Source organism: Carcharhinus amblyrhynchos, chromosome 11 (genome assembly GCF_965287045.1).
Source record: "Carcharhinus amblyrhynchos chromosome 11, sCarAmb.v2.hapA, whole genome shotgun sequence".
Lineage (NCBI taxonomy): Eukaryota > Metazoa > Chordata > Chondrichthyes > Carcharhiniformes > Carcharhinidae > Carcharhinus > Carcharhinus amblyrhynchos.
In genome coordinates, this window is record NC_137334.1 from 70,808,012 (window position 1) to 70,832,630 (window position 24,619).

At 40.4% G+C, this 24,619-nt stretch overlaps 1 protein-coding gene across 1 annotated transcript in view; it reads right to left on the reverse strand.

Annotated features, from left to right (window-relative positions):
• Window positions 1–24,619, reverse strand: part of LOC145350212 (low-density lipoprotein receptor-related protein 1-like) — a 1,564,930-nt gene that overhangs the window by 215,066 nt on the left and 1,325,245 nt on the right. Inside the window, exons 54-56 of the mRNA XM_080199274.1 lie at window positions 22,055–22,195; window positions 4,038–4,225; window positions 2,507–2,690 (exon numbers count right to left, since the gene is read on the reverse strand). Of these exons, the coding sequence (XP_080055400.1) occupies window positions 2,507–2,690; window positions 4,038–4,225; window positions 22,055–22,195 (513 nt within the window). The remainder of the gene's footprint in view (window positions 1–2,506; window positions 2,691–4,037; window positions 4,226–22,054; window positions 22,196–24,619) is intronic.

Below are 24,619 nucleotides of genomic sequence, written 5' to 3' on the forward strand. Positions count from 1 at the left end.
CACATAGAAACTAGAAGGAAGAGTAGGCCATTTGGCCCTTCGGGCCTGCTTTGCCATTCATTATAATTATGACTAATCAATATCCTGATCCCATCTTTCCCCCTATCCCTTGATCTCTTTCGCCACAAGAGTTACATCTAATTTCTTCTTGAAATCAGACAACATTTTGGCCTCAACTACTTTCTGTGGTAGTGAATTCTTCATGGCCACCACTCTCTGGGTGAAGAAATTTCTCCTTACTTCAGTTCTAAAAGGTTTACCGCTTATCCTCAAGCTATGACCCTTAGTTCAGGATCCCCACATAGTATATGAAACAATCATGCATTGGTCTGTTGTCCCCTGCTATTCATTGGCACACAAGTTCATTCTCATCACTGTCTCTGTCCAACTACTCACTGAAGACAAGTGGTGGGTTCTCACCGACATTGCTTTAACAAATAGTATTCTTGTTGTAAATGTACTGACATCAAACAATGAATGCATTAGATAAAATGCAGTAAAATAAGTGTTCTACTTCCAATGTTGAGATATACTCCAGGGAAAGGGGGAAGTTATTCTACTACAGGGCTACGTAATAATGAACAAAAGTAGCCATACATATAGCAGAACCTTGTTTACCCTTTAAACAAAAATAAAATGATGCGAATGCTGGAAATCTGAAATAAAAACAGAAAATGCTGGATAAATTCAGCAAGTCAGCATCTATGGAGAGAGAAAGTGAGTTAACATTTCCAGTACAAATGACCCTTTGACAGAACTCTTTAACTTTTGTTCTTTCCACAGATGCTGCCAGGCCTACTGAGTATATCCAGTCTTTTCTGTTTTTAATCTGTTATAGTTTTATTTATTTGTCACAAGTAGGCTTACATTGATATTGCACTGAAGTTACTGTGAAAATCCCCTAGTCGCCACACTCCAGGCCTGTTCACATAGACTGAGGGAGAATTTAGCATGGCCAATTCACCTAATCTGCGCATCTTTAGACTGTGGGAAGAAGCCGGAGCACCCAGAGGAAACCCACATACCAACCCACAGTAACTCAAGCTGGGAATCGAACCCAAGTCCCTGGCATTGTGAGGGAGCAGTGCTAACCATTGTGCCACTGTGCCACCATTAGCACTGTGCATTAAAGCTTTAAATTAGACGAAACACAAGAGCAACTATTTGTGTACTATTCCTCTGATTAGACAGCAGGAAGTTCCACCTCCATCACATAACACATGGGGGAACATTGCTGAAATTCCATTTTGCATGCAGATTCCTGTACAAAGTGTCTGCTTACAAACTCTCTCTAACTTGTTGAAGCACTCTGAGGAACTAAGGAGGAACTGCATTCTCATCGCTAACCAATAGGAGATATTTCTCTGAAACAAAATCTTCATCGGTGTAAAAACAACTGGGGCAATTTTGAAGGCATTGAAGTTCCAAAAACTCCTTTAGGAAAGGAAATCTATGGCTGAAATTCTTCAGTTGTTCATGCCAACAGAATCTCTGGTCCCATTGCTGTTAACGGAGATTTGGCTTTTACTTTCTCAGAAGGTAAGGAAATCTGGCACGTCCACTATGGTTGTCATCAAATTCTACAGATTCACCATTGAAAGCATCCTTTGGGGTTGCATCACAGCTTGGTTTGGCTCCTGCTCTGACCAAGACCGCAAGAAACTACAAAGGATTGTGAATGTCACCCAGTCCATTATTCAAACCTGTTCATTGACTCCATCTTCACTTCCCGCTGCCTCAGGAAAGCAGCCAGCATAACCAAGGACCCTACGCACTCTGGACATACTCCCTTCCACCTTCTTCCATCGGGAAAAAGCTACAGATGTCTGAAAGCAAATACCAACCAACTCAAGAAAAGCTTCTTCCCTGCTGCCATCAGACTTTTAAATGATCCTATCACATATTAAGCTGATCTTTCTGTTTACCCTATTGGTAACTGCAATTCTATATTCTGCAGTCTATTCTTTTCTTCTGCCCTGTTCACTCTATGAATTGTACATTTTGTCTGCAACAGCCTGCAAGAAACAATATTTTTCAGTGCATCCCAATAAAAGTGACAATAATATATCATTTCTCCATCCTCACCTACAGTAGTGGCAGGGTGTGAACGACCAGAGAATTCCAGCCTGTGGGTTGAAATCACAGATAGTGGAGCCACTGATGTGTCCATATAAAATCTCTTTGTCCACTATTTGAATAGTGGTTTTATCAATATTTTAATGCGCTAGTTACTAACCTGATGGAGTGCATCTTCAGCACAATCAGTGCTAAAAATATTGGCCAGAATTCACCAGCCTTCATGCCCTGTCAGAGGATGGAGTATTTGGCGCTCAGCCAAATCCCCTTTCCCTGCAGCAGAGCGGGAGAATTCCGCTGGGTGAACGGCCGGAGAATCCTGCTCAGTATTTTTCTTCTACAGCCTTATATCTCTTGTGAAAATGTAGAAGTTTTAAATGGGGCTGGGGGGAAGGGGCGTCTGATGGTGGGCATAAATAGAAAATCATACCTGATAAAACTTTACAGCTATTGGGATTATCTGCTCGTATTTCATAACCCTCTGCACATAAACACTTGTAGGTTCCATAGGTATTGATGCATTGCTGGCTACAGGGAAAGGTGGTTTCACATTCATCAATGTCAATGCAGGTTTTGCCATCATCTTTCAGTCTGAATCCAGGCCAACATTTGCACTAAAAAATACAGATCATTAAAAAAATTACAAAAAGCAACAGCCCATTTAAAGACCATTACTTTTTGAAGCAAAACATATTTTTTGTATAATAGTCAAGGTAAAAAAACGTGCAACAAAAGGCTATATTTTGAAAGTTGCTATGTGGAGTAAGTTCATGAAAAGATGTATTGAGACATATTATGGTTTATGACACTAAACCCGGTTTACAGGTATAAAACAAACACAAAAGCTTCTAACATGAATGACGACATGTGTGTGCACATTTTGACCCAGAGAAATAGTCCAGGCATCAAATGAGGCACCAACACCTTAAATTGCCTTTTCTACATATAAAAAAGAGGCATAGTCCCTGTTATATACTTCATTTTACTAAATACAATCAGCCTAGTGCACGGCCACCCAGTAAAATGTGTGAAATATGGGATTTAATTACTGGTTCTGAAAGGGATTGATGGCAGCAAAAATGTACGCTTTGCAAAATATACTAAGCTGAAAGATGTCACCGTTACAGCTCTGAAGACAAGTGTCAGCCCCTGTTCCTTCCCCTCTCTGTCATGATGACTGCCTCACTTCCTTACTCACTCCCTCGCTAGTCATTTCCTTCCTATCTCCATCAACCCCTTTTCACCTAGATGCTCACTCCGTCTCTTATTTTCAGAGATATTGTTGGTGTTACAATGGACTGAAATTACAATTCCATCAGCGAGCTTCCTGGGGATGTTCAGCAAGAGACCTTATCTCACTGGGCTTGTATAGGTGAAGCCCAATATTGGATGGATCTTGGGCCAACATGTCTTGGTGCAGGCTGAAGCAAAGTCATTCCTCAGTTTGCATCTCCATGTGCTGCCTCTTGTGTAATTTGCATCAGAAAATCACAACATTCAGTAAATTGCATAACTGGAGAATTAGAAAAATGCCATGAAACATTACTCCCTCATTGTCATTATGCTACCCTCATATCCATTCCTTGTGAATGTGAAGAAATACATTGTTGAACAATTGCATTAATATTCAACTTCAGATATTTCCATATTGTGGTCAGCATATAACATGAAATAAATAGCTTGGTTGGCAAGCTCCAAATGCTGATCCATTAGGAAATCAAAGAGTCTATGCAGACAAATATAACTTAAAAATTATAGATTTAAGCTTTGATCATTACATCAGTTGTTCTCATTTTGATCTTCCATGTATTAAAATGAAGATGAATGAATGTCTTATTCATATTAGCCGGAATACTGAATTCTAATATCAAACACAGATTTCAAATTATCTCACAAAAGCTTTTCAACCGCGCTATTTTATATATCAATGACAATAATTTAGATGCAATATTCACACTAACCTTGTATCCAATTTTGAGATCCTGACAGTCTTGCGAACATCCGCTGATTCGCTTATTTACACATTCATTAACAAAACAATTGCTTTCATCTGATCCATCGCCACAATCATTAGCCTTATCACAGGTAAGGGTTTCATTTATACACTTCCCATTTTTACACAGATAGAAAGAGTTGCTGCATTTTTTTCCTGAAAATCAGAAACAGAAGTGAATAGATTTAACTAATTTGCGACAGGTAACTTCGCATTGGGAATTTTTATTAATGATGTTTAGCCCAACAAAGTAAACAACCACAACTATTTGTGAAAAATAATCATCAGCATTGTGAAACCATCACAGTCTGAAAATGTAATGTTCAATTTTGTACTCAGAAATGGAAATGCATTGTTCAGTGTATCTCAGCCATTCATTTGAGCTGCATAGTTACAAATTACCTCCTACATTTATATTGGGCAAATAAAAAATTGCAAAGAAAAAATTCTCCTTGTTTTAGTCACCTTGAGTTTGGAGTTTTCAATTAAGTCAGAGAGCCAGTTTGACAAAATAAAAAATATTGTTCCATTTATTGATTGTGCGAGGTGTTTCTGCCCCCTGATCTTTTCGGGTGGCTTTGGCAACGCGAGTGGAAAATATCACGCAACACCCAAATCACATTTCACACTAACATAAAGCGTGACGCAACTGGAATCATGATGTTCAACATTAAGAACTCATTATAATGCATTTGCATCTTATTATCAGGCCTCTATGTCTGAATCACCTCCCTGATGCACCCCCATCCCCCGTTCCCCCTTTTCAAGTTGACATGAAGGCAAACCAAGGTGAATTATGAAATTGACTGGATTGCAACTGGTGGGTAGACAACCCAGAAGTGCTCTGGTGTCTGTATCATTTGGGGGGACATAGTCATGCCTGAGCACTACCTGGGTAATGCCTGGATACTGCTCCCTGGTGCTGAGTGGTCCCTAGAGAACTTGTGTGCCTTTAAAAATGGCGCACAGACCTTTAGAAAAACTAAGTTACTGGCAAGGTGGACTCTGCACAAGTATGGTACTATGAGACCCACCCTCCTAATTTTTTTTTCCAATGATATGGTGGGGACTGCAATACTGCTTTTCCCACTCTCTGTCACACTTTACTGGATACAGGTAAAATTCTACCCTGTGTGTCTGATTTGTATTGTTATTCCTGAAAAATCCTGGGCAGAAAGGATATATTCCTTCCTCCCATATTTCATTATTTGTTGATAATCCTCAACAGAGAAAGTAATTCCAATTCCAAATCCCTTCCTGCACCTTCCTGTCACCAAGGCAGACATTAATTTGTTTCCATAGCTAGTAATTCCCAGAACAAGTTGTTTGTCTGTCGCCAGAGGCTTATAGCTTGAGAAGCACCCCTCCACATCAGAAGTGGCTGACTAGGAATCTCTCCCGCTCTTACCATCAGCTATTGGTATGTTTAGAAGAGGGTTTTGCAGCTTACTTGCTGGGATTATTCAGTCTAATTGGCTGCATTATGAATACACTTTTCTTGGCCATCAGGTTCTGCAGTGGGACTCAAACCCAGAGTTCCTGACTCAAAGGTAACGCACTGCACCACAAGACCTCCCTGACAGAGTAATTAAGGCACCTTGGGAAGTATAAATGAATTAAAGAACTGTGGAAATTCACTTTTTTTTCAAATTTTTCAAAATATTTGATCGGAGAATTTCAAATATTCATTGATGTTTCTGAGAATGTCAGTTTCAAATCTATCCTCAAAGGGGTTTTGAGCATACGGAACATGCCAGTTAAAATGGGCCATTTAGAAAAGCATTTTCCATCATAGCACTCATGAACACATGAACAACAGTAGGGAAGAAACAAGCAATGGTTTTCAGAGACAATAATTAAATAAATGCAGAGACTACACACAGGTTAAGTAGGCTATTAAAATTCATTCTGTCTTTAGTTTCAAAATGACTGGCTTGCAAAACCAATTTTTTTTTTCAAAACAATGCTTCACTGTTGTGTTTGTTGTTTTGGAAGTTTTAAAAAGCTAACTTCAGCAATTAATGCACTCTCAATGTCAAATGATAGATAATTGATTTATCATAGCCGTCAAGGATTTCCATTTTGGGTGACAGTTATATACGATGGCAGTACAGTGGCACAGTGATTAGCACTGCTGTCTCAGAGTGCTAGGGGTCTGGGTTCAATTCCTAGGGTGACTGTCAGTGCGGAGTTTGCACTTTCTCCTGCGTCTGTGTAGGTGTCCTCTGGTTTTCTCCCCACACTCCGATGCTGTGTGGGTCAGGTTGATTGGCCATGCTAAATTACCTCTTAAGGGCTTAGCAGGGTAAACCCGTGAGGTTATGAGGATAAGGCCTGGGTAAGATTGTTGTCGGTGTAGACTCAATGGGCCAAATGGCCTCCATCTGCACTGTCAGGATTCTATGACTCAAAAATGAAAAGTCAAAGGGTGTTAGATGACAAGGGTTTGAAATCCTGTCCCAGAGTGAAACATAAAACCATTTTGACCTTTTCCTTATGTTTGCTCTGCCATATTGTTTTGGGCCATGTTGCTAGGAAGTGGATGTAACAAACTTAATTCTTGGAGTGTTCCAATACGTCCCATTAGTCAGCCTTTCATGCCTTTTCACCCTGAATGAGGTATTTGCAGAGGAAAATATTTTCTATTACAATTTCAGTAAAAACTTTGGACTCTATTTTGTTGAGGTCAATCAAGTTAACAAAAAGCTGTTTTTTGCATGAGTACTTGTTATTCCTTCACATCATTTCACGCTGATGAAACTAGTTTATTTAGCTGAGCTGTCATGGCCCTGAATTTCCCAAATTTAAGTTCATCAATCATTTTCTACACACTTGACAATCTTTCCTCCCGGTGCTCCAGCTCCCTCCCACAGGCTGAAAGATGTGCTGGTTAGGTGCATTGACCCGAACCGGCGGCAGAATGTGGCGACCAGGAGAATTTCACAGTAACTTCATTGTTGTGTTAATGTAAGCTTTACTTGTAACTAAAAAATAAACTTTACTTTTCATTTAAGTTTCAGAGAAGCAGCAAAATCTTACGCTCAGCATTCATTTCTTGATCAGAAAGATATAAATATTCTATGGATTAAGAGATGTCATATTAACGCTATTAACAAAAGTAGAAGCACAGTTTGGAATGTGAAACTATACTGATAAAATGATTTGTGAAAAGGAACTTGCATTAAATAGCTACTTTTAGCACCTTCTTTCATCGCTTACATAAAAAAAACACCAAACTTCTTATTAAGAATGAATTGAAGCCAGATGATATTTTAAGTGACATTTACTTTGATTTTAACTGATACAACTTACTGATTCAGATACAGGGTTTGTCGTATGAAGCAAGATTGAACAGTTTCTGCCTATGCTCTCTGGAATTTAGAAGAATTATGTATACGCGATGATAAAAGGTATGAGTAAAGTAGATGTGGAGCGGATGCTTCCTCTTGTGGGGCATTCTAGGATGAGAGGTCATAGTCTTGGGATAAGGGGTAGCAAATTTAAAACAGAGTTGAGAAGAAATTACTTCTCCTAAAGGGTTGTGAACCTGTGGAAATCGCTACCCCAAAGTGCGGTGGATACTGGGAGAGTGAGCAAATTTAAGGAGGAGTTAGACAGATTTTTAATTGGAAATGGGGTTGAAGGGTTATTGAGAGAAGGCAGGAAAATGGGATGAGGAGCATATCAGCCTTGATTGAATGGTGGAGCAGGTTTGATGGGCCGAATGGTCTAATTCTGCTTCTATGTCTTATGAACTTATGAGCAAGTCTGGGTGATTTGATATGAGAACCAGATAAAGGTACAGTGTCTCCGAATTGGCAACTTCGAGACAGAGGATTTGAAATTCTGCTGGATTTCGGATCATGTGGGGTCCAGGGTTGCGGAGAGCATGGGAAGATGCCAAGTCAGGCACTCCAAAGCAGCATCTAGCTGAATTCACCAGGTAAAGAATTTTTCTTTTACTCAATTAAGATTGATAGATAGCACAGGGGAATCCAGGGGAGGTGATGGCCCAATGGTATTATTGACTGACTATTAATCCAGAAACTCAGTTAATATTCTGGGCACCCAGCTGCGAATCCTACCATGGCAGATGGTAGAATTTTACTTCAGTAAAAAAAATCTGGCATTCAGAATCTACTGATGACCATGAAACCATTGTTGATTGTCAGGAAAACTCATCTGGTTCATAAATGTTCTTTAGGGGAGGAAACCTACTGTCCTTACCTGGTCTGGCCTACATGTGAATCCAGAGCCACAGCAATATGGTTGATTCTCAACTGCCCTCCAGGAGCAATTAGGAATGGGTAATAAATGCTGGCCAGCCAGCAACACACATGTCGCATGAATGAAAAAAAAATTCTAAAAATGCCCATTTTTTCAGCCAGCACCTATTTCTGAATAGCTGGATTTGAGATACTGAAGTACATTTAGAAACATCCACTCTATTTCCATTTTACCAATATTTTAAAGCCCCAATCCCACCACCATCTTCAAATTCCATTGTTAAACTAAATGTATCATAACAAGAGGATTGATTTCTAGGGAGGTTCTCCCAATCGATCCAAGGATTTTCCCCTTCTTCTCCCACTCAGTGATGGAGTTTGGGCTGTCGCAGCAGCGAATAGCGTGCCTCACCATGCAGAACCCCTAAGAAGAATGTAGCAATTTATGCCGCAACTACATACAGCATCAGGACCCTATTACTCAGATGAAAGCTAAACACTGAATTTCTTACCTTGTCCTATTTTCAATTGCACCCCTTGGACTGGCAACCACACAAATTTCTCAGTTTTGGCTATACGCAATCGAAGTTACCAAGAGTGGACATTATGTCAGTGTAAGGGTAAGTTCATAAGGTATAGGAGCAAAATTAGGCCATTTGGCCCATCGAGCCTGCTCTGCCATTCAATCATGGCTGATATGCTCCTCATCCTCCTTTTCCTGCCTTCTCCCCATAACCCTTCAATTAAAAATCTGTCTAACTCCTCCTTAACTTTACTCACTGTCCCAGCATCCACCACACTTTGGGGTAACAAATTCCACAGATTCATAACTCTTTGAGAGAAGTAGTTTCTCCTCAACACTTTTTAAATTTGCAACCCCTTACCCTAAGGCTATGAGCCCTTGTCCTAGAATGCCCAACAAGAGGAAACTCCACATCTACTTAATCCATACTGTTTATCATCTTATATACTTCAATTTGATTGCCCTTCATTCTTCTAAATTCCAGAGAATATAGGCCTACATTGTTCAATCTCTCTTCATACAATAAACCCCTTATCTCTATAATCAGTCTAGTGAACCTCCTTTGAACTGCCTCCAATGCCACTACATCTTTCCTCAAATAAGGGGACCAAAACTGCACACAGTACTCCAGCAGCTGTCTCACCAATGCTTTGTATAATCTAACCTTGTCTGCCCTCAATCCCAAAGGTCAGGTACCCAGTGTAAATGAAGCAAATGTTATTTATGCATTTGCAAGAATTCTGAGGCCAAAGTTACCACAGATGAGCAGGACAACCACACTCAGTACCTAAACAACCAAGCAGGCTATGTGAAAATTATTCCCCCTCACAGCTTGGAATGGATGTCAGTGTTATTATACTGGCTGGGGAATACTGTACCTTATCGAATTTTCATTACAATAACATTATTCATTTTGTGCTTTGGATTCTTAAGAAGATAATCAAGGAGGACTTTGTAAAATGATAGCTGGCTGAAAAAGAGTGAGCCAATACTTTATATAATACGTTGAAAAAGGTATTGCGTTGTATCACTAGTGTATCTTGAGCATCTTTTATTACCTCACAGTGGGTAAGAGAACTTCATGAGTTATTTTACCAATTTTCAATCAAGTTCATGTTTGCAAGTTGGAGAATAAAGCACTCAGGGTTTGAAACACCAAAATCAATACCAAGATTAGATTTCCAACCATAAATACAGAGTTTAAACTCCTTTTACTTAATACATAAGCTATTTGATGCAAGCCAAGGGACCATAATAAACAGACAGCCACAATTTGAGGCAGTTTAACACAAAGATTTTTCAGACTTCTGATAAAATTACAGACAAGGAATTTCACATAAATGCATTAAGCATCTCCATACTGCTGTTGCATTATACTATTTTACTCCATAGGTTAGAAATTAGTATTGGCGATCGCAGCAATTGCATTAACCCATTCATATAATGTGATTCCCCCTTTTACTGGAGGCATTGGACTGTTTAAAAGTGTGTCAGTTAAATTTTATGAAGTTCCAATCGATAGATCATAATGTTCTCATGAAAGGTCATTGATCTGAAACTTTAACTGGGTTTCTCTCGCCGCAGGTGTTGCCAGACCTGCTGAGTATTTCCAGCATTTTCAGTTTTAATCCTCACATAAACATGGAATCTGTTTTCTCCTCAGTTATACAGCTGGGATGTGGGTGTTGCTGACAAGGCCAGTGTTTGCTGTCCATCCCTAACTGTCCTCGAGAAGATGGTGGTGATTTGCCTTCTTGGACTATTTGGTATGGACGGTAGTGCAGGTACATTTACAGTGTTATTCGGAAGGGAGTTCTAGGATACTGACTCAGTGACAGTGATGGAACAGTGATATAGTTCCAAGCCAGAACGATTTGAAGCTTGGGGAAAACTTGCAGGTGGTGGTGTTTCTATATATTTGTTGCCCTTACCCTTCTAGATAGTGGAGGCTGAAGGTTTGCAAGATGCTGTCAAAGGGCCATTAGTGAGTGCTGCAGTGTATTTTGTATATAGTACACACTTTTAACCTTGTGTGTCACTGGTGGGGGGGGTGAAGTGAGATAGTTGGTGATATGGTGCCAATCAAGCCGACCCCTCTGCTCTGGCAGCACAGTGGCACAGTGGTTAGAACTGCTGCCTCACCGCACCAACGACCAGGTTCAAGTCCAGCCTCAAGTGACTGTCTGTACGTTCTACCCTTGTCAGCACGGGCTTCCTCCGCAAGCTCCGGTTTCCTCCTGCAGTCCAAACATGTGCAGATTAGGTTGATTGACTGTTAGTGTCAGGGAGATTAATGGGGTAAATATATGGAGTTATGGGGATAGGTGCCTAGGTAGAATTGTTATTGGTGCAGGCTCAATGGGCCAAATGGCCCCTTTCTGTATTGTAGGGATTCTATCATTTTATGACTCTGTGATGTTGAACTTCTTGAGTGTTGTCAGAACTGTACCGATCCAGGCAAGTGGAAGGTATTCCAACACAGTCCAAGGTGAGCTGGCTTTGGAAAGTCAGGAGATGAGTTACTTAGCTTAGAGTTCCCAGCCTCTGACCTGATCTTGTAGTCACAGTATTTAAGTGGCTGGTCCAGTTCAGTTTCTGGGAGATGATAACAAGATGGCGAAAGTGGGGGATTCAGCAATGATAATGCCATTGCATGTCAAGCTAAGATGGTTAGATTCTCTTTTGTTGGACATGGACATTGTCTGGCACTTCTGTGACATGAATGTCCTTCCGCCTATCAACCCAAAGCTGACTATTGTCCAAGTCTTGCTGCATATGATATGCAAACTGCTTCGGTGTCTGAGGAATTGCAAATGGTGCTGAGCATTATGCACTTTTGACCTTATTTTGGAGGAGTTCTGACAGCGCCAGGAACCTGGGTTTGATTCCCGGTTTGGGTCTGTGCAGAGTGTGCACGTTCTCCCCGTGCCTGCATGGGTTTCCTCCCACAATCTGAAAGAAGTGCTGGTTAGGTGCGTTGGCCATACTAAATTCTCCCCCTGTGTACCCAAACAGGGGCTGGAGTGTGGGGATTAGGGGATTTTCACTTCATTGCAGTGTTAATATGAGCCAACTTGTGACTGATAAATAAACTTCAACTTTAAACTTTCTTTGGAACTCTCTTTCTCAAAAGGCAGTGGAAGCAGAGCCTTTCTGCACAATCTTACCTGCCGTTCATGGCATGCTTACACTGCAGCAAGGTTTGGAGAATTTGGCTGCCAGCCAAGTCTCCATTCACTACAGCGGGTTGGAAAAATCCCAGCGGCGTGAACAGTGATAAGATTCCGGCCACTGAATGTTTTAGATAGATTCTTGACAAGGAAGGGAAGGAAATGTTTTCCGAGATAGGTGAAAATGTGGAGTTGAGCTTACCATCAGATCATCTACGGTTGTCTTACAGCAAGCTTGAGGGACCAAGTGGCCTATTCCTGCTCCTCATTCAAATGTCTGTATGAGGGCCAGGCAGGAAAGTGGAATTGATGCCATGATCTTATCTAATGGCAGAATTAGCTCAAGGGGATGAATGGCCCACTGCTGCTCCTAGTTCTTGTGTTTTGCTTAGTTTAGCTGTGCACTATATAAGCCACATATTCACCTGGGCCCTTGCTGACCATGAAGTGAGGCAACATTTTGAAAATGGGCTGCATACTCCAATCATGTTAATGAATAGATAATACAAATGCTGCACAGTGACAGCCTCAATTAAACTGGGCCCAGATTAATAGCACATCATGATTACTGCATCTGATCAGAGGGTTCATCCAAATTTTAGCCCAATTAAGTTTGCTACATTCTTTTCTATTTGATTTGATTTATTATTGTCACATGTATTAGTACACAGTGAAAAGTATCATTTCTTGCGTGCTATGCAGACAACGCATATGTTCATAGAGAAGGAAATGAGGGAGTGCAGAATGTAGTATTACAGTCATGGCTAGGGTGTAGGGAAAGATCAACTTAGTGGAAGGTTGATCCATTCAAAAGTCTGATGGCAGAAGGGAAGAAGCTGTTATTGAGTCGGTGATCTCAGATTTTTGCATCTTTTCCCCAGTGGAAGAAGGTTGAGGAGGGAATGCCCAGGGTGCATTGGGTCCTTAATTATGTTGGCTGCTTTGCCGAGGCAGTGGAAAGTGTAGACAGAGTCAATGGGCGGGAGGCTAGTTTGTGTGAAGGATTTGACTACATTCACAACCTTTTGTAGTTTCTTGCAGTCTTGGGCAGACCGGGAGCCATACCAAGTTGTGATACAACCAGAATAATGCTTTCTATGGTGCATCTGTGAAAGTTGGTGAGAGTTGTAACTGACATATCAAATTTCTTTAGTCTTCTGAGGAAAAAAAGCATTGGTCGGCTTTCTTAACTATAGCGTCAGCATGGGGAGAAAAACAGGTTGTTTGTGATCTGGGCACCTAAAAACTTGAAGCTTTTAACCATTTCTATTTCATGCCCGTTAATGTAGACAGGGCATGTTCTCCACTATGCTTCCTGAAGTTGATGACTATTTCCTTTGTTTTGTTGACATTGAGGGACAGATTATTGTTGTTGCACCAGTTCACCAGATTCCATATCTCATTCCTGTACTCTGTGTTGTCATTGTTTGAGACCCGACCCATTATGGTGGTGTGATTTGCAAACTTGAAAATCAAGTTGGTTGGGAATTTGGCCACACAGTCATTGGTGTATAAGGAGTATAGTAGGGGGCTGAGAACACAGCCTTGTGGGGCACCGGTGTTGAGGAAGATCGCGGAGGAGGTGTTGTTGCCTTTCCTTACTGATTGTGGTCTGTGAGTTAGGAAATTCAGGATCCAGTCACAGAGGGAGGAGTCGAGCCCCAGGCCATGGAGTATGGAGATGAGTTTATAGGAATAATGGTGTTGAAGCCTGCGCTGTCGTCAATAATTGGCTAGCCTGGGATTCTAGCTTGGTCCAGTACTATCATTTTGCATCTTTGATGGATCTCCTTAGATCATATCTGACTTTCTTGTATATATACTCCGTTCTTAAAGCTACAAAGCCAATGCTCAGAATGAGTTGGGCAAACCCAAATTCACTCCCCGCCCACTCCAAAACCCAAAATGCAACTCAAGGTCCCCACAAAGGAGACAAACAAGATCCAAACTGATAAGATGAGGTTCTGCACCCCCTCCTGAGCCTGATCCGATGATGCTTGCTCTTAGCCATTCAGACTACAAACTAAAACAGTCCAGCAATATGTATTTTATTTATGCGAGAACAAAACATTAATATCTTTAAGAAGTCCTCAGTAATGTAGCCAACAGCCTAAGTTTAAAGTAGAATGGGACTGAATCCTTCTCCTTCATTTGAGGTTATGTGTCTACATGGGAAGAATGTCAATAGCCTGTAAACTTGGAAGCTTTGAGATCTAGTGGTTTAAAATCAATCTCCGAGATTCCCACAGCGGTTTAAAAGGGAATGTTAAATTAAGTTTAAATGGTAACACAGGCACAGTAATTAGCTTCACCAAGAGACTATTAAAAAAACAGTACAAAACTCCAGGCAAGTAGAAAGCCAAGAGTGAAAACCTGCCTCCCTTCCTAACTTGTTCTGCTAAATGTTTTCTGTTTGTTTTTTATGTTGTTTTGATTCTGGTATTATTCCTTTAAAAATCAGGAGCTTACTCGTGAGTATTTATCCTATTTCACCTCCTTGTCAAACTTAGCACTTGGCAACACAATCTATTGCAACATCATGCCAAAATCTTGCTTTTAAGATATTAGTTCTTGGGATGTGAGCATCACTGGCCAGGCCATCGTTGATTGCCAAATCCTAAATGTTCTTGAGCAGATGGTGATGAGCTGCCTACAACTGAGTGGCTTGCTTGACTATTTCAGAGAACCATTATGAGTCAAATCACATTGGTGTGAGTCCTGTAGATCAGACCGGCTGAGGAAGTAAGATTTCCACTCCTGAAGGACATTATTGGGCAGTACAGTGGCACAGTGGTTAGCACTGCTGCCTCACAGCACCATGGACCTGGATTCAATTCCCAGCTTGGGTCACTGTGCGAAGTTTGCATGTTTTCCCCATGTCTAAGTGGGTTTCCTCTGGGTGCTCCGGTTCCCTCCCATAGTCCAAAAGACATGCTGGTTAGGTGTATTGGCCATGCTAAATTCACCCTCAATGTACCTGAACAGGCACCAGAGTGTGGTGACTAGGGGATTCTCACAGTAACTTTATTGCAGTGTTAATGTAAGTCTGCTTATGACTAATAAATGAAGTTTACTTTTGAACAAGATGAGTTTTTCTCCCCAACAATCCCATGATCATTATTAATGATAATAGCATTTTATTCCAGATTTATTAATTGAATTTTGATTCCTCCAGCTTATTTGGTAGAATTTGCACTCATGCCTCGTGAGTATTAGTCCAAATTTCTGGATTATTTCCAGTAACATTATAAATTCCTGTCTTATTTGCATTCCAGTGCTACTCAAAATAGAAACGAGTGAAAGCCAGAAAAATCAAAGTCAAATTTAAGGTAAAATAGGGAAGAATGGAGAGTAGGATACTTAGTCTGGCAACCATGCTGGAAACAAGATGCATAATGTCTTAACTTAACTCTGTAATACTAAATAGTTTGCCTCTAGATCAAGTAATTGCAAATTTACCGGCAAGAATGACGACACTGGATTTTGAGCCCTTGCTGGCATTCGCACGGCTGGCGAACATGGACTGAAGATGGCCCCCACCATTTTATTTCTTTTTGAATGTTTTCAGTTGCTTGTTCTTAATTTCAATGTGTACAAACTGCATTTATCATCTATCTGTTCAAGCTAATACTTTAATCTCTAATCTCCTGTAGTCTATTTCAATCCTCATGATTTGCCATGCCACCAATGAATTTATACTCTTGCTAAACTGACTTTCAACTTATTACCTGCACCATAAAGAAGCAACTATTGATTAATACTTATTTTGCTCTTAATAAAGGAAATAAAACGTAGTTAATTCCAAATGATAGAACATAAGAACATAAGAAATAGGAGCAGGAGTAGGCCATCTAGCCCTTCGAGCCTGCCCCGCCATTCAATAAGATCATGGCTGATCTGTTGTGGCTCAGTTCCACACTCCTGCCCTCTCCCCTTAACCCTTAATCCCCTCGCTTATCAAAAACCCATCAACCCACATCTTAAAAATATTTAGCGAGGCAGCCTCCACCACCTCAACGGGCAGAGAATTCCAGAGATTCACCACCCTTTGAGTGAAGAAGTTCCTCCTCAACTCCGTTCTAAACCGCCCCCCCTTTATCTTGAGGCTGTGCCCCCTAGTCCTACTGTCCTTTCTGAGCGGGAAAAGTCTCTCCACCTCTATCCTATCCATCCCATTCATCATCTTATATGATAGCCTCAACATCATTCCTTTTTCTTAAGTTTCAAGATTGCACTCGCAATTAAATTAAATTGTCAACTCACACTATCGTATTTGGAACAATGATAGCCATCAAAGCATGTACAAAAACTGCTTATAAAGACAATTGTGACTTGCGAAGACTTGTGCCGCACTTACAGAACCTGACAGCTTCTCATTCCATTTGCCAAACGAAGCCAGTTATTTGGGATTCTGATTGCAAACATAGAAAACGTTTAAATTAATTTTTGAGTGGCCAGTCAATTCTTTCCCATCTCCGTAGATTGTAAAACATTATTAGAATAAAAGAGAGTGAGGGAAGTGGAAAATGCCAATGATTATTGAAAGCAACTGGAGGATGCTAAAAATTAGAATTAAAAGGCACTGTAATGACAATCGACAGTGACAAAACAAGCAAGACAGCAAAGAAAACAGAACAGCAGGCACAGCAAAACAGATTGTAGAGTGTTGTGGCACAATGTTGGGTTTCCTGCTGTTTTCAATTCACAAGATGAACATTTTGGAATGTTTGAAACAGACAATGATGGCAACGCACTAAAAGATTTAATGACTTGCCATTTAATCACACTGAGAATAAATCTGTATTGCATGAGTTACCATATGGCTCAAGTTAATAGTAGGTACACTGCAGTGTTCTATTCAAAAATACAAAAAAAAAGTTCAAGTTTTTAAGTCCTTTTTAAAAGATTCAGACCAGTTCACAAGTTTGGTCAGTTCCATTGATTTTCTCATTTCATTATTTAGGAAATACTCCGTACATTCGTTTCTTCCACCAAAGTGGATTACCAAACATTTCTGCACATTATATTGCATCAGCCATCTTCTTGTCCACTCATTAAGTCTGTCTAAATCCTCCTGTATCTGCTTTACATCTTCTTCACAACACACACTTGTAGCTAGCTTTGCAACATCCCCAAATCTGGAAATATTACATTTCATCCCACATCCAAATCATTGGTATGCATTGTGAACAGCTGGGGCTCAAGTCCTAATCCTTGTGGTACCCCACTGGCCACAGCCTGCCAACTGGAAAATGACCCGTTTATTTTTACTATCTGCTTTCTGCCTGTTAACCAATCTTAATCCATAACAGTGTGTTGCCATCTATCCCACCTGCTTTTATTTTGTTAATCAACCTCCTGTGGGGGACTTTGCCAGAAGTCTTCTGAAAATCCAAATATACCATGTCTGTTGACTCTTTATCAATTTTGTTAGTAACATCCTCAAAAAACTTAACACCTTTGTTAAATATGATTTACTATTAATAAATCCTGACTATGCCCAATCAGATCATGAATATCCAAGTGTCCATTTGTCACGCCTTAATAACAGATTCCAGCACTGATATAAGGCTAACAAGTCTATCCTTCCCTGTTAATTCAGTGTCCTCTGGTTCTTGACACTTTGTGGAGATGCTGGCGTTGGGCTGGGGTAAACACAGTAAGAAGTGTCACAACACCTGTTAAAGTCCAACAGGTTTATTTGGTAGCAAAAGCCACTAGCTTTGGGAGCGCTGATCCTTTGTCAGGTAAGTGGGGGTTCTGTTCACAAACAGGGCATATAAAGACACAAGCTCAATTTGCAAAATAATGGTTGGAATGTGAATCTTTACAGGTAATCAAATCTTCAAGGTACAGATAATGTGAGTGGCATTACCATTGCTGAATCCTCCACCATCCTGGGGATTACCACTGGCCAGAAACTGAACTGGACCAGCCAAATAAATACTGTCACAAGAAGAGAAGGTCAGAGTCTGAGAATCCTATAAGGAGTAACTCACCTCTTGACTCCTCAAAATCTGTTTACTATCTATAAAGCGCAGGTCAGGAGCGTAATTAAGTACTTTCCACTTGCCTGGGCGAGTGTAATAAACATCTCTATGAAATCTCCTCAATGTAGAACAGTTTCAGCTTTGTCAATCAATTGCCATAAATGAATCTCTCATCCCCAAAACCATTCTTGTAAATCTTTTTCTGCATCTCTCCAATGCCTATGCTCCCTTCCTAAAGTGTAGTGCCCAGAATTGGACACAATATTCCACTTGAGGCTGCACTAGTTAGTGCAAATGGTTCACCCTGTCTACTATGCTTTTGCACTCTTTGCCTACATTTATAGAATACATGATAAAGCAAATTCCTTATAGATCTCATTCTAAAACCTACACTGCCAGCGTTGGCAATTTGTGTGCCCATACCTCCAGGTCTGCCTACACTTGCACCCCTTTATTTCATATTTCATTTATTTCCTCATTCTTGACACTAAAATATATCACTTCACACTTCTCTGCATTGGCTTATTTTTATTTGCCGGATGTGGGCATTGCTGGGAGGGTCAGCATTTATTGCTAATCCTTAGCTGTCCTCGACAAGTGGTGAGTTGTCTTCTTGAACTGCTGCAGTTCATGTGATGTATGTACACTTATAGTGCTGTTCGGAAGGGAGTTCAAGGATTTTGACTCAGTGACAGTGAACAAACAGACATATGGTTTCGAATCATGGTGAGGTATGGTTTGGAGGGAGCTTGTCTGTGTTGGTGTTCCTCTGCATCTGTTCGCCCCTCTAGGTGGTAGTGGTTGAGGGTTTGTGAGATGCTTTCTCTACATCCTAGCTATAACTGTAACACTCTGCACTTTCTCATTTCCTTCTCCACGAATAGTACACTTTGTATCGCACACAAGAAACAATAATTTTCAGTGTATATCAATATAAGTGACAATAATAAATCAAAACACATCAAAGGAGCCTTAGTAATTGTCGCAGTGCATCTTGGAGATGGTTCACACGACTAAATACGCTGTACATTGGTGATGGAGGGAGTGAATATTACAAGTAGTGCCCATCGAGTGGGCGACTTCATTCAGGATGCTGTCGAGTTCCTTGATTGTTGTTCAAAAAGCACTCATCCAGGCAAGTGGAAAGTATTAATTACACTCCTGACTTGTGCCTTATGGATGGTAGACAGACTCTGAGGAGTCAAGAAGTGAGTTACTCCCCATAGGATTCTCAGACTCTGACCTTCTCTTCTTGCGACAGTGTTTATATGGCTGAACCAGTTCAGCTTCTGGCCAATGGTAATCCCCAGCATGGTGGGGGATTCAGCAATGGTAATGCTCTTGAATGCATGGGAGAGATGAACATTCCCTGACACCTGTGTGGCACAAATGGTTATTTGTCACTTATCAGCCCAAGCCTGAACGTCATCCAGGTCTTGTTGCATATAGGAACAGATTGTTTCAGTATCTGAGGAATGCTGAAGATGCTGAATATTGTGTAATCATCAGTGAACACCGCCAACCCTGGTGTTATGCTGGACGGAAGTCCATTGATGAACCAGCTGAAGATGGTTGGGCACTACTCTGACAAACTCCTGAAATTCTGCTCTGGGATTCAGGAGATTTTCCTTTATGTCTGGTATAAGTCCATACAGAGCTTTCCCTGTTATTTCCTATGATCCAGTTTAGCTGGTGTTCCTTTATGCTATACTCAGTCAAATGCTACCTTCATGGCAAGGGCAGTCACTCTCACATCACTTCTGGTGTTCAGCTCTTTTGCCCATGTTTAGCCAAGGCTGTAATAAGATCGGAAGCCAAGTGGCCTTGCGAAACCCAAACTTAATGACAGTGAGGAGATTATTGCTGAATAAGGGCTTCCTGATAGCAATGTCGATGACACTTTCCATCACTTTGATGATGATTGAAAGTAAATTAATTTGTTGGTAACTTGCTGCATTAGATTTGGCCTGCTTTTTGTGGACAGGGTAAACTTGGGCAATTTTCCATATTGCTGGATAAATGCCAGTGTTGTAGCTATACTGTAACAAACTGGTGAGAGATGGAAGTCATTCTGGAACAGAAATCTTTAGTACCATTGCTGGTGTTTTATCAGGATGCATAGTCTTTGCACTAACCAATGTCTTCAGCCGGTTTTCAATATTATGTAGCAGGAAGTAAGTTGGCGAGAGATTGGTCATCCGTAATGCCACAGACTTTCGTGATGGGTCAGTCACTCGGTACTTCTGATTGAAGCTGGTTGAAAATGTTTCAGCCTTGTCTTATGCACTGATGTGCTGGGTTCCCCCATCATTGAGAATGGTAACATTTGTGCAACATCTTCTTCCTGTTGGTTGTCTAATTGTCCTCCACTATTCATGACTGGATGTGGCAAGGCTACAGAGTTAATCTTACCATTGGTCAGAAACTGAACTGAAGCAGTTAGATATAATCCACTGATTGTGGGATTGCTTAGTTCTATTTATCAACTGCTGCTTCTATTATCTGGCATGCAAATATTTCTGTGTGATAGCTTCACCAAGTTGCTACCTCAAGTTTAGGTAGCAGCTGCTCTTGATATGCCCTCCTGCAATGCATTTGCTATGTATCTGCCCATTGCACCAGCCTGTGTTTTCTGAAATGTTATCACCAGTCTCATAGTGCACCTACACTTGCAAGTTTTATGTCATCTGCAAGTTTTGCAATTGTGCCATGCACACCCACGTTTAGGCCATCATGATAGATCCTAATAGTGACCCTTGTGAAACTCCTTATAAACCTTTCTCCACTCAGAAAAATGCTTCCAAAAGCCTGTCCACAATTTACAAGGTACAGTTAGGAGTGTGATGGAATACTTGCCTGGATGATTGCAGCTCCAACAGCACTGACAGATGCGACACCATCTAAGTCTCTCTTGAATGGCATCCCATCCATCACTTTGAACATCTCTCCACCACTGGACCAGAATGGCATCAGCGTGTACCATGTACAAGAGGCATTACAACAACTTGCCTATGTTCCTTCAATGACACCTCCAAACTCCGTAATCCCTATCACCCATAAGAAACAAGGGTACCAAATGCATGGGAATGCCACCACCTGCAAAATTGCCTCCAAGTTACACAGCTTCCTGACTTGGATTCATATTGCCAATCCTTCAATGATGCTGGGTCAAGATCCTGGAACTCCCCCCCCCTTACAGAATTGTGGATCTATCCACACCACATGGAATGCAGTAGTTGAAGCTGGCAGTTCATCACCGCCTTTACAATAACTATTAGGAATGAGCAATAAATGCTGGTCTTAGCAACGATGCTCATATCCCAAGAATTATTTTTTTGATATTGCACTATACCAGTACCCCGGCATTGAAACCTATGAGTGAAGTTGTTCCACATAACCATTAGTTACCCAATATAAAAGTTAGAACTGATACTTTCAGGTATGAGCATTTTTCACAATGTGATAAATCCTAACTACTGTTTGATAACTTCTCTAGCAGTGAAAGTTTAATTTTACAGTTGTGGAGTCTTATTTCTTCAGAATGTTTCCCTTCACTTTCTGCCACTTTAAACCTCTTTCACTTAATCACAACTTTATTTCCCTTTACTATACTGCTTCCAATACTTGATTTTACAATATTTTAATTTTCATTTCCTGGTTTAGATTCTGCATGGTGAGTGAAGATTTTTCATTGTGCCTGATTGAATAGACAGTCTGCCCTTTGCCCTATTAACACATTTTCTGTTGAGGATGACACTCTGCAAATGATCTCTTGGAACCGTAAGGTGTTGTTCAAAAGTTTGCAAAATGTCTGCAAGCAACTGTAAGCATAATTAATAATAAACATTATTTCTTCAGCACCGACAGCAAAACCCAGGCCTTTCTGTATTGATGCAAGGTGATGCCATTTTCAGGCAACATTTGAGATACGTTCATATTTTTATGAATTCTAATTACATGATGATATTTTGTATATATAATATGATACCAATCCGATTGGAATTTTCAGTCAACTATTACCAGGAAGTCATTGATCAGTAACAATAAAGCGAGAAACATTAAAAAAAACTCTCTACCTGTTCCTTCACACTTTGGATTTTTTGGTGCTTCATCAGAATAGTCAAGACAGTCAAAATCCCCATCGCATTCCCAATCCGCGTTCATAAGACATCTTCCATTGGCGCATCGGAACTCATGTGGCCCGCATGTTTTGTACACTAAAACATCCACAAAATAAAAATCTTTATCTCGCATAACAATAAAAGGTATAATTTCTGTTGAACTTTAATTTTCAGCTGTGTAATTGTAAACCTTAAATATTGAGGCATGATTTCTCACCTTCCCTCTCCCACTTTTCCAGTGGGAACTAGATTGGGTAGGGATAGTGGTGTGAGTTGGGACATGCTTGGCCGCATCCCTGGCCAATTTTAGGTCCTACTGATTTCTGACATGCAAGGTCAATAGATGGCCACCCACATTTGGATTCCAGTATTCTTAATGTCCATCATGACAATGTTGATGAAGTAGGGGACAGAAAGCCCAAAAATCAAATGCAAATGACCAAGGCCAAAAGAGGGCGGGCCCAATTTGCACAAGGCTGCTGGTATCACCACACTACAGGAAACTTCTGTTCCTATATCAGTAAGCTTCTCCAATGGAGGCTAGGGAGCCCACTTTAAATGTAGTGATAATCCTAAGGCTGAAACATAGGGCAAGGATGGCAGAGTGGCACAGCGGTTAGCACTGTTGCCTCACAGCACCAGGGACCAAGGTTTAATTCCAGCTAGGCTGACTGTCCGTGTGGAGTTTGTGCATTCTCCTTGTGTCTCCTTCAAAAAACAAACACAATGCTAACCAACTTTGTTGGATAAAATTGCACATCTGAGTCTTAAAAAGTGGATTAGGGTGTGGAAAATTAATTGCAAATTAGATCAAATACACTGCCATTCCAGTCAATGGGAAAAGCTCTCTATGAGTTGAGGTCATTGAATTCTTTTGGATTGTCCCTCATAAAGTTAAAGCAGTTTTTTTCTGTCACGGATAAAATTTGCTTACAGCACAATGCAGTATGGTCAAGTAATGAGGAAACTGGTATCATTAAAAATAAAACTGGACAAATGAATGGATGCAATGGGATATAGATATTGGATGTAAAGAAAGGATGACTGTAAATCGACCATAGTTTGATAATTCGCCAATTAGTGAAATTATCCAGGCTGTGTACAGCTGTTGTGAACCAGACTAATCAGATACAATGAGGCATCGGAAGAACATTTGACTCTAAGTGAAAAGATGTTCATTTAACCTTGCACAGATGGGCCTTGTCTAAAAAATTATGTGCAGGTTTAAGCACAGACCTTTGCAAGAGCACTGGAGAAATTGAACAGTTGAAGGATGATATACATTTAAAATGTAGAATTTACATGATGAAAAGTGTCACATAGGCAGGTACTGATTCCAAACCTTTGAAGTTTTTTGTGATGTTTTACCACATTGAAGGTGCTGGATAATTGCAAGTTGTTATATTTGTCCTGAGTATTGATGGAAAGGTGAATTTTGGAAAATATTGAGGGTAATGAATAATGTTTAGATACAGGTTCCTTTTCTTGGATTATAAACAAAGAGCTGTAAGATATTCTAACAGCTAACAATTACAAAGAATTCCTATTATATCTTAAGCTGATCTTTCTCTTCACCCTACCTGTAACAGCAACACTATATTCTGCATCCTATCCTTTTCCCCTATGTATTTTATGAAAGGTGTGTTTTGCCTGTAAGAAACAATACTTTTCACTGTATCCCAGTACATGTGACAATAATAAATCAAATCAAATCAAGATTTGATCTCAGAACAATTTATGACCATTTATGGAGGAGCAGCACGCGATAAAGATTCCCAGCTGTAGCAGTTTGTGTTGTATCACTCGCATGTTTGAAAAGGAACTGGTGTTTATCCAGTTAGGAATGAGGATTATAAGAATTGGTACAGGTCTATGTGAATAATTTGTGTTTAATAATAACAGCAAAAATATTCTAAGATGAATATAGTCGTTTAGAATAAATATTAAATGTCATTTGATTTGCTTTGGTAAGAAAATATTATAGAGCCTTTTCCTGGATTAAGTGAGTAGAAATCATAAGGAGCAGCTCTTAATATTTGCACAAGGAACTGTGACTAGTTGTCTAGATGGAATGCAGTGGTCTCCAATGGCTATATATATTCTTATATTCCTTGGATCAACCTCAATAGACTAATTATCTTTGATAATAGATTTTTGAACACTGCAGCTTCAATGGTAAGTGGTGACATGACTGAATGATCTGGCTGAGTGAAGGTGCTGAGGGCTGGTTAGATGCTGAACAGCAGTGTGAGCAGTAACCTCTCTCATCAGTCTATATCTTAGGCACTGTCTCCTGCCCAAACAGTGCTAAAGATCAACCATTAACTTTTCATTTGTTATGAATGCAACCTGAGGGCATAGATGATGAATGACTTGTTCCTAGTGATTTAATAAATTATCAAAATGTATTGCTTCCACAGGGCAGAAACAGGCCGCTGGAACTAACTAGCCCCAAATGAGTGTTCTCCTGCTGCTCCTCATCCAGCCCCATCAGCATATCCTTCAATTCCTTTCTCTCTC